This window comes from Entelurus aequoreus, linkage group LG08 (assembly GCF_033978785.1).
Source record: "Entelurus aequoreus isolate RoL-2023_Sb linkage group LG08, RoL_Eaeq_v1.1, whole genome shotgun sequence".
Lineage (NCBI taxonomy): Eukaryota > Metazoa > Chordata > Actinopteri > Syngnathiformes > Syngnathidae > Entelurus > Entelurus aequoreus.
In genome coordinates, this window is record NC_084738.1 from 13,492,392 (window position 1) to 13,503,977 (window position 11,586).

The 11,586-nt window shown below is 38.8% G+C and overlaps 1 protein-coding gene across 2 annotated transcripts in view; it reads right to left on the reverse strand.

Moving 5' to 3' along the window:
• Window positions 1-11,586, reverse strand: part of LOC133655443 (integrin beta-3-like) — a 75,956-nt gene that overhangs the window by 32,909 nt on the left and 31,461 nt on the right. Inside the window, exons 1-7 of one of the 2 annotated variants that reach the window (XM_062055632.1) lie at window positions 4,587-4,964; window positions 4,277-4,362; window positions 3,911-4,109; window positions 2,633-2,885; window positions 2,249-2,411; window positions 2,017-2,178; window positions 1,815-1,910 (exon numbers count right to left, since the gene is read on the reverse strand). In XM_062055632.1, the coding sequence (XP_061911616.1) occupies window positions 1,815-1,910; window positions 2,017-2,178; window positions 2,249-2,411; window positions 2,633-2,885; window positions 3,911-4,109; window positions 4,277-4,362; window positions 4,587-4,758 (1,131 nt within the window). In that variant the 5' untranslated portion in view covers window positions 4,759-4,964. Of the gene's footprint in view, window positions 1-1,814; window positions 1,911-2,016; window positions 2,179-2,248; window positions 2,412-2,632; window positions 2,886-3,910; window positions 4,110-4,276; window positions 4,363-4,586; window positions 4,965-11,586 lie in introns of those variants that run through there. The other variant, XM_062055633.1, reaches the window with a different exon arrangement.

An 11,586-nucleotide genomic window follows, 5' to 3' on the forward strand; every position in this document is an offset into this window, starting at 1 on the left:
ATTTAGTTATCTTATTTTATTTTATTTTTTTTAAAGTACCTTATCTTCACCATACATGGCTGTCCATATTAGGCATAATAATGTGTTAATTCCACGACTGCATATATCGGTTGATATCGGTATCGGTTGATATCGGTATCGGTAATTAAAGAGTTGGACAATATCGGAATATCGGATATCGGCAAAAAGCCATTATCGGACATCCCTAGTACCATGTGATATCATATACTGTAATATATCTACCATAATAAACTAAACTACAATATACAATACAGTAACACATCATGCTATACCATTCGATTTGATTACGACTTTTAAAGTGGTGATTTGATTCAAAATGTATTCTCAATTCAAACGGATTTTCATAATATTATTATTTGGTATAAAAATTATAATAAAACCTTTCAAAAGAGGTTACAGGTTATAAAAGCTCCTCTTGGCTGCTGACATAAGACGTATAAATGCAGGAAGCACAGAGATGGCCTAAAAAATTGCCTAATTTTTTATTTTTTTTTACTGAAAATTGATTTAAAAAATAGAATACAAAAATATATTATGTTTGAAAATTATAAATCGTTTTTGAATCAGAATAAATAAGAAATGTGATTCGGATGTGAATTGAATTTTTTCAGCAGCCCTAATACTATTCCATACTACTTGCATTTTGCCCCACTATTAAGTACCATGTCATTCTATAATCCATCCATTTTCTACCGCTTGTCCCTTTCGGGGTCCCGGGGGGTGCTGGAGTCTATCTCAGCAATATACCAAACAATACTATGTGATAGGCTACATTTATTATAATACAGTATACTTAACAATGCTTAACTATGCTACACTACCTATAATGCAGTACACTGAACACTACTAGACTTTACTCTCAGTGATTGAAACATAATCGTCAAACAATGTGTCATCCTCATACTTGCCAACCCTTCCGATTTTTCCGGGAGACTCACGAATTTCAGTGCCCCTCCCGAAAATCTCCCGGGATTTAGCGTCCTCTGCAACCTGTCGTCACATTTGCTTTTCCTCCATACCAACAGGGTGCCGGCCCAGCCACGTATTACTTGCGGCTTCAATATGTACATAAGTGAATGCAAGGCATACTTGATCAACAGCCATACAGGTCACACTGAGGGTGGCCGCATAAACAACTTTAACACTGTTACAAATATGCGCCACACTGTGAACCCACACCAAACAAGAATGACAAACACATTTCGGGAGAATATCCACACCGTAACACAACGTAAACACAACAGAACAAATACCCGGAATCCCTTGCAGCACTAACTCTAACGCTACAATATACAAGACCTCAAACCCCACCTCAACCTCCACCCCATTTCCCGAATTCGGAGGTCTCAAGGTTGGCAAGTATGGTCATCCTTAATATTTTTCCCATTTCCAAAAGAAACAAAAGCTGTCCCTAATCATTTGTCATTCTCACTAACCTCTACTTGCAACTTGCTGAGTCAGGACAATGTGCACAGGCAATAAATTCTGAATTTCCATTCCTCCCGAGTGGCGTTCAAAAATGTCTCTGTCAAGCCATTGAGGTTTGGAAGCGTTGAAGAAAGCGCTGCATGTTCAGGATTAAGTAATAACAGAGCGGCAGTAGCAGCCATTCTTCTCGGTTTGCATTTGAGTCTACTACTATTTCTCTGTATTTTTCAGTAACTCAAATAGATTGTCAAAATTAACTAGAAACTATAAATCCCATAGAAAAGTCAAAAAGCCAAAGAAAGAAATTAAATGAGGACTGTAATGTGCGCTAATACATCACAGCATAACATAGCAATCCCACTAACCTGGTACAATGGCACCACAGGGTTGGTGACAGCAAAGATGAGGTTGATGTTGTTCTCTGACATCTTCTCCGTGATGAGCGCGAGGGATGGGTAATCCTGTGTAGAGGGAATGTGGGCGGGTAAATGTGTTTACTCAGCATTATACACACACCTTTACCACCTGGGAGCGACAAACACACACACACACACACCACACACTAACCATGGTCGTAGACATGCTATACAGGTTGTCTGAGTTGAGGTGGCACCGTCCGTCGTTGGGCCGCACGATCCCGGCGAGGCGACCGTCCAGCGCCACGTGCGTCTTGGCGTCCGAGGTAAAGATGAGGAGGTGGGACGCGCCGGGACGCCAGCCGATCTGCTCCTGGTCTCCATAAAAACACAAAAAGGTCAATTTCTAAAGCAAAAAATTGAGACGAGTGACTCTTGCTCACCTTGCAGACAGCGGCCTGGAGGATGGCATCAAAACCTCCCTCGGGTGCGTCCCGGTTCCTGGATACAATCTGCTTCCTTACTTCCTCTGTGAAGCGATTCACTTTCTCCGTTAAAGACAGAACGTGTTTGTAGCCAAACTGAGGCAGGCAGGTGGTGTTGATGCTGCCAATCAAACAGAAGTTCACAGATCAATAAATAGAAATAGAACTGGTGGTTATAGGGTAGAATTTTTAACAAGTGCACATTTGCTCGGGTAAATTAGTCTTAATCTTACGGTTGACTCAGCAGAAAAGAAGCCGCCGTAAGCTTTTAACAAGTGCTGTGACTCTGTCTGATCTTTTAATGATCCCCTGAAGCAGACAACAAAAACCAACAGCTTGTACCTGAAGCAAGGGTTCTTGACAGCCTCTTTAGGGGAAATGTACATGTAAGGGGACAGCGGTTTGTCCACAAAGGCCCCAAAACCCATGCGGAGGTTGCTGGTTGCACGGTTCATGGCCTCGGCCAAGCCCCTCCCTAGCGTCCTCAGGCGGTACAGGTCGTCGTTCATGGAGTAGGAGAGATCCATGAGGTAGTAGAGGTCCACGGGGTAGTCCTCTACCTGCCGTACTTTTACCGTGAAGCGCTTGGCATCATCTTGTAAAAAGGGATAAAAAAAGTGTTTATTCTACATTTAAACAAACCCATTAAAAAGTCCATCACCGACTCCACTCAACCAACCAAACCAACCCTCCAAATCTAAGCAACTCAACCAACCCCGAGAACTCAATACTAACCCAATTTATCAACCAACACAACAAAACCCGTAAAAACGAAATGAGTCAACAAAGCCAAACATGACTAATCAACCATCCCTCACCAAACCCAAAGAACAATGAAGCCATGCAGACCCAACACAACCCAAAAACCTCTAACCCAGCTTTCTAACTTAGCTACCCTAGCACAACACAACCAATTGCATCAACTCAAAAATAACACCGCCTACCAAGGTACACACCGCAACCCATGCACACTACCCAATCCACCTATTTATCTACCAAACCTACCGATCCCCTAAAGCAACTTAACCAACTCCGACAACTCAATACTCACCCAACCTATCAACCAACACACACCGAAACCCATAAACACCAAAGAATCACCGAAGCCAACCTAATAATCAACTAACCACCCACCAAACCCAAAAAACAATAAAGCCAACCACCCCAACACAACCCAAAAAACTTTAACCCAGCCTACCAAAGTATAACCCAAACCCCAAAAAAGCAACACAACACAACGCCAAACCGACTTCAATCATATTACGACCGACCAACCAAACATAACCTAACAAATCCACTAACTCCAACACTTTAAGGCCAAAAAATCCACCACAACACAACCAACCCAACAAACCAACCAACCCCAAAAACCTTCCGTCAACCCGGTACTCGAACCTGGGTCGTCGTCAACCCAAGCTAAAAGCCCGGGCTATCAACTCGATATCCAGCACTACTCTTGAAGTTGTCACTGAATAAGGTTTACCAACGTACACTTGGCCCAGCCATACTGGATGGCACCCGTTACACTGACATCAAACCAACCAACCATGATTGAGACTCACTACAATCACAAATTTCTTCTTCTATGTCTCACAGGAAACAACACCTCTTTTGGCTCACCGGGTCTGAGGGTGATGTGGAGCTTCTGGGGCTTGATCTGAGTTACATCCTGTGTGGCCCCCGCCGCCTTTTTAGTGAGGGGCCGATCCTCTATCACTTGCATTCTGCTATGCGGGGACTCTACCGCAGCACAGCCTGCTGCAATCAGGTTGGTCTTTAGGTCACAGCGGGACGAGCTGCCCTCGCCCTGACCAAAAACCTGGTAGATGGGAGACAGAATACCGGTACAGGAAGTGTAATGGGTTAATGCAGGGGAGAGGATATGTTGTACACATCTGCTCAAATTCCAATAATGCAGATAAGAGTTGGCTGATTAAAATAAATGTACCACCTTGCAACAGTCAAATAAGTGTAAAGGGAACCCACCTCTTGGACGCACCATGCACAGCTGGGGTGCACCGCGAGACACTGCTTACAAGTGCTGGCCCCTCTGGAGGTGCAAACATTTAAACCTTGGTGAATAAAATCATAACCAGCAATGGTTATTAAGTACATCACATATTTACACTTGCACAATCCAACATGTCTAAAAAGGAGCAGGAGGAAGCAGAGCTTATTTATTCCTACCCCATTACCATTAAATGATGTAGCCTGGTAAAGACAAAGTCATGTCATAGCAGAATTTAAAACTATCTCTCTTTTTACCAAGTAAAAAAAACATTAAAGCCCGACCCACCAAAAGCTCCAGTTATCCCCAAAAGCATCCACACCAAAAGTGCGTCCATCCTGCTGACTGCAGCATCCACTCCAGGAGGACTCAAGAGAGAACTGCTCATGTAAGTCCAAATGTCAAGAAGACGACCCCAACTCTCACTAAGAACTACATGGGGGTGGGCACAGCACAACATCTGCCTTATAGTGAACACTGCCAATAAACCTCTGAGGTTTGCTTGGGTGCCCACTGCCCACTAACGGATAAAAGTTGAAAGTACAGCATATATTTGCATACTTGTAGTGTTACTTGACTACCACTAGATGTCGTTACAGTACAGTATATGGCAGGGGTCACCAACCTTTTTGAAACCAAGAGCTACTTCTTGGGTACTGATTAATGCAAAGGGCTACCAGTTTGATACACACTTAAATAAATTGCCAGAAATAGCCAATTTGCTCAATTTACCTTTAACTGTATGTTATTATTAATAATTAATGATATTTACACTTAATTGAACTGTTTAAAAGAGGAGAAAACACGAAAAAAATGACAATTAAATTTTGAAACATAGTTTATCTTCAATTTCGACTCTTTACAATTCAAAATTCAACCGAAAAAAAGAAGAGAAAAACTAGCTAATTCGAATCTTTTTGAAAAAATTAAAAAAAGAATTTATGGAACATCATTAGTAATTTTTCCTGATTAAGATTAATTTTACAATTTTGATGACATGTTTTAAATAGGTTAAAATCCAATCTACACTTTGTTAAAATATATAACAAATTGGACCAAGCTATATTTCTAACAAAGACAAATCATTATTTCTTCTAGATTTTCCAGAACAAACATTTTAAAAGAAATTCAAAAAACTTTGAAATAAGATTTAAATTTGATTCTACAGATTTTCTAGATTTGCCAGAATTTTTTTTTTGAATTTTAATCATAATAAGTTTGAAGAAATATTTCACAAATATTTTTCGTCGAAAAAAAAAGAAGCTAAAATGAAGAATTAAATGAACATTTATTTATTATTCTTTACAATAAAAACGATTAATTTACTTGAACATTGATTTAAATTGTCAGGAAAGAAGAGGAAGGAATTTAAAAGGTAAAAAGGTATATGTGTTTAAAAATCCTAAAATCATTTTTAAGGTTGTATTTTTTCTCTAAAATTGTCTTTCTGAAAGTTATAAAAAGCAAAGTAAAAAAATTAATGAATTTATTTAAACAAGTCTTTAAAATATTTTCTTAGATTTTCAAATTCTATTTGAGTTTTGTCTCTCTTAGAATTAAAAATGTCGAGCAAAGTGAGACCGGCTTGCTAGTAAATAAATAAAATTTAAAAAATAAAGGCAGCTCACTGGTAAGTGCTGCTATTTGAGCTATTTTTTAGAACAGGCCAGCGGGCTACTCATCTGGTCCTTACGGGTTACCTGGTGCCCGCGGGCACCGTGTTGGTGACCCCTGGTATATGGAATATTGTCATTTGCAGTAAAATGAATGCATTAAAAAATGTCCAAAAACAAATTGATTTAAATCTATTGCTTGAATTATATTTATGGTAAATGGGTTATAATTGTATAGCGCTTTTCTACCTACAAGATACTCAAAGCACTTTGACACTATTTCCACATTCACACACACATTCGTACACTGATGGCGGGAGCTGCCATGCAGGGCCCTAACCACGACCCATCAGGAGCAAGGGTGAAGTGTCTTGCTCAAGGACCCAACGGACATGATGAGCTTGGTAGAAGGTGGGGATCGAGCAAGGAACCCTCAGGTTGCTGGCACGGCCACTCTCCCAACCGCGCCACGCCGTCCCTCAATTATTTGTATGTATTTTGGGATATTTCATATATATACAGTACAGGTCAAAAGTTTGGACACACCTTCTCATTCAATGCGTTTTCTTTATTTTCAGGACTATTTACATTGTAGATTGCCACTGAAAGCATCAAAACTATGAATGAACACATGTGGAGTTTCATGTATGTACTTAACAAAAAAAAAAGGTGAAATAACTGAAAACAAAATAGCCACCCTTTGCGCTGATTACTTTTTCGCACACTCTTGGCATTCTCTTGATGAGCTTCAAGAGGTAGTCACCTGAAATGGTTTTCACTTCACAGGGGTGCTTAAAGCTCATCGAGAGAATGCCAAGAGTGTGCAAAGCAGTAATCAGAGCAAAGGGTGGCTATTTTCAAGAAACTAGAATATAAAACATGTTTCCAGTTATTTCACCTTTTTTGTTAAGTACATAACTCCACATTCATAGTTTTGATGCCTTCAGTGACAATCTACAATGTAAATAGTCATGAAAATAAAGAAAACCCATTGAATGAGGAGAAGGTGTGTCCAAACTTTTGGCCTGTACTGTATTTACGTACATAATGTTTTTGTAAAGCTACATATTGTAAGACAGTGGTTCTCAAATGGGGGTACGCGTACCCCTGGGGGTACTTGAAGGTATGCCAAGGGGTACGTGAGATTTTTTTTAAATATTCTAAAAATAGCAACAATTCAAAAATCCTTTATAAATATAATAAAAACCTATCTTTTTTTCCAAATAGTTCAAGAAAGACCACTACAAATGAGCAATATTTTGCATTGTTATACAATTTAATCAATCAGAAACTGATGACATAGTGCTGTATTTTACTTCTTTATCTCTTTTTTTCAACCAAAAATGCTTTGCTCTGATTAGGGGGTACTTGAATTAAAAAAAACTTCACAGGGGGTACATCACTGAAAAAAGGTTGAGAACCACTGTTGTAAGAGATAGGCGTACCTGTAATATTTCCATACCGTCACTCTATAACATCTCATCTTGTAACTTTTAGTAATATTTCTGTTCATTTTTGCATGTTAAAATAGAATACACAGCATGCACATCTTACAACTCATCAAAGGTTGAACTTCGAGGATGTGTTCATTTATCTGACATGTAGCAGTAGAAATGCTTATTTTGACTTAAAAGTTGAGGTAAACTATCTAAATGGTGTGGGGGTATTTTATCTCATGTTTTGGTACATGTTTGGGTTTTCTTTTTGTACAACAATCAAGGTTGTGTGAAACAGCTGAAGGTTGCAGTTGAGCAACAGCAGGGGCTCATGTATAGAACCTTGAGGAACGCTGAATACACAATAAACTTCAGAGAATGTATGGGCTCATCAACAAGTGCAATGTCTATTTTTTTTTCTTTTTCATTTTGAATGGTAAATGGGTTATACTTGTATAAACATTTTCTACCTTCAAGGTACTCAAAGCACTTTAAAACTATTTCCACATTCACCCATTCACAAACACATTCATGCACTGATGGCGGGAGCTGCCATGCAAGGCCCTAACCATGCAAGTCTTGCTCAAGGACACCACAGTTGTGACTAGGATGGCAGAAGCTGGGGATCGAACCAGGAACCCTCAAGTTGCTGGCACGGACGCTCTACCAACCAAGCCACGCCGAACACTAACACTAACTTTACTGTGAAAATAATTATACAATGCATTTTGCAGATTGTACATTCCAAATTACACTTTCAGCATACCTTAATTGTTTTAGGGGTCTGTGTTAAAGCCTTAGCCTCGTTAACTTTTGGCTAACACCCTGTTTTCTTGTATTTTTGTGGCAAGTCATTTCAGACATTGAGGGGTTATGTCTATGTGCTTCATTATAAACTGCATCAAAATGAACCACGCTGTATGTTTAAGACTGTTGGAACGAGATGCAAGCCGCATTTAAGGTTTATTTTTAATAGCTTACTTGAAGGAACATGTTGCGGAAGGCCATGTTGTGAGTTGTCCAGTGAAAGGTTGTACAAATACCTTCAAGTTAAAATCCTCCTCTACCACTTACATGTCTCGGAAACACAGGCATTTCGCAGATACTAGTATTGGTGACAGGGCAGCACGGTGGAGCAGTGATCCTAGGTCCTAGGTTCCATTCACAGGAGTTTGCATGTTCTACCTGTGACTGTATGGATTCCCTCTGGGTACTCCGGCTTCCCCCCACCTCCAAAGACCTGCACCTGGGGATTGGCTGATTGGCGACACTAAAATTTGCCTTATTTTGTTTTAGGGTGAATTTCTGGGAAACACAGCTGTCTGTATTTTACCGTAAATTCTATAGGTTTTTTTGTAAGAAGATTAACAATATATGTATCAGTTTTTTTCACAATAGATTACCGTAAGCAAAAACAGTTATCGACTGTATAAATAACGGATTCAACATTAACATACAGTAATGTCCTATACATGATGACTGTACAACCACAGCTGCCAGTATTTAAAAAAAAAAAAAAAAGGTAAAGTACCACTGATAGTCACACACAGATTATCTTCTGCATTTGACCCATCCCCATGTTCACCCCCTATGAGGTGAAGGGAGCAGTGAGCAGGAATCATTTTGGTGATTTAACCCTCAATTCCAACCCTTGATGCTGAGTGCCAGGCAGGGAGGCAATGGGTCCCATTTTTATAGTCTTTGGTATGACTCGGCCGGGTTTGAACTCACGACCTACCGATCTCAGGGTGGACACTCTAACCACAAGGCCACTGAGCAGGTAACCGTAAATTGTGCGCATCCTATCGAGAGCAGACGTTGTACAGTAAGTAATGTTTTATTATGTTGGTTGTCTCTCATGAAGTCTGCAGTGAGTAGTAATCAGGGATGTTGTCGAAGGAATAAGCGTACGTTGTGATGCATTTTTTTTTTTTTTTGTTGATGCGCCGCTGTATGCCTGAAATGATCAAAATAAAAGGTAATTATTGTTATTATCCATTGTGCTATTTGTATTGGTATTTTATGCTCCATTTGTAGTGTAATAATGTTCATTGTCATTTCTGTATTATTTATTTCACTAACTGCTTCTTTGCTATCACTTTTACCATCATATTTGTGCATATCCTATTTGCTGATGTTGTTTTGTTGTTGTTGTTGTTGTTGTGTTTGCTGTTGTCTCTCTGTCTTATTCCCCTCTTGTCCCCGCAATTTCCCCCTCTGTCTTCCTTTTTTTCTCTTTCTACCCCCTCCTTCTCCGGCCCGGCTGCACCAAATAATAATAATATAAATCCACTTAATAAAGTCAAATACAAATAAGGCAACAAGAGAAGTATCCCACACTTCTCTTTTGTAAAGTAAATCTGTACAGCCGATATGGGCATCTACAGCAACTATATGATTTGCCTGAGTAGCTGGACAGGAGAAAAAATAAATAAATAAAATAAAATAATCAAAATACGTACATTTTGATTGTTATTGTAAATGTGCCCGTACTTACATCATGTATATCAGGGGTGTCCAAAGTGCGGCCCGGGGGCCATTTGCGGCCCGCAGGTCATTTTTTAACGGCCCCACGGCACATTCTAATAATACGATTTTAAAAAATCAACACATAAAAAGTGGTATAAAAGAGCAAACAGGTGAAATGTAACAAGAAAATGTGACAATGTTTACTAACACAAAGCTGCCATGCAGGCTGTTTCTTTCTTTAAAAAATTATAATTAATCAAAATCAATGTTATTATGAATTATTGATTTATTCAAGGCTCCATTTACATCACATTGAATATTCCACTTTGAGATAGTTTTTTGGGGAATGTTGCATATTTTGTGTTTGCCATTTAAAAAACTAAGTTTTTATTTTTTTAATCTTTTAAAGAAGGGCCTAAAACAAACAAACAATAAACATAAACAACAATTAAAATTATAATTGACGGATAGATCTGAAGTTGATCTTGAGACAATTGTGTTAAAAGTAAAACAAATGTATGATTTTTTTTTTTTTAATTTACTGAGCAGGACCTTTTTGGATCCCCAATCATTTTAGTGGGACTTTTTTTTTGAGTGTCATTGCTCAAAAAATAATAATTAATTAGAATCAATGTTGTTATGAGTTATTGACCTGTTTAAGGCTCCAATTATTATATCATCCAAAATATTCCACTTAAAATTGTTATTGGGTGAAAATATTGCATACTTTGTGTTTTTTCCATAAGAAAACAGGATTTTATTTGACAAAAAGAGCATACAACTTAATATTGACCTTGAATAATAATACTGAATAATGTGAAGTGAACTATATTTATATAGCACTTTTCTCTAGTGACTCAAAGCGCTTTACATTGTGAAACCCAATTACTAAGTTACATTTTTAAACCGGTGTGGGTGGCACTGGGAACAGGTGGGTAAAGTGTCGTGCCCAAGGACACAACGGAAGTGACTAGGATGGCAGAAGCGGGGATCGAACCTGGAACCCTCAAGTTGCTGGCACAGCCACTCTACCAAACGAGCTATACCGCCCCAATGATGACACATGATAATGACACATTTTTTATATTTATTTGACCAAAACCCTTTGATCAAGCCTAAGTGGAGGCCTCAATGTATATTTTTTTAAACATATATTGTATTGGTTTTTAAAATAAAAAATATCAAAATGGCCCCCGCTTGCTTTGATTTTTCAGTGTGTGGCCCTCAGTGGAAAAAGTTTGGACACCCCTGATGTATATAATAAAACCTTGATAGAGGTGTTTAGATGTTTTTAAGTGCTTTATTGTACAAAAGTAAGCAGACTTTTAAACCCATGTATTTACTATTTAGAATGCATTAAAAAAAGAAAACCTACACTACCGTTCAAAAGTTTGGGGTCAGCCAAACAATTTTGTGGAATAGCCTTCATTTCTAAGAACAAGAATAGACTGTCGCGTTTCAGATGAAAGTTCTCTTTTTCTGGCCATTTTGAGCGTTTAATTGACCCCACAAATGTGATGCTCCAGAAACTCAATCTGCTCAAAGGAAGGTCAGTTTTGTAGCTTCCGTAACGAGCTAAACTGTTTTCAGATGTGTGAACATGATTGCACAAGGGTTTTCTAATCATCAATTAGCCTTCTGAGCCAATGAGCAAACACATTGTACCATTAGAACACTGGAGTGATAGTTGCTGGAAATGGGCCTCTATACACCTACCGTAATTTCCGGACTATAAGAAGCTACTTTTTCCCCTCGTTCTGGTCCCTGCGG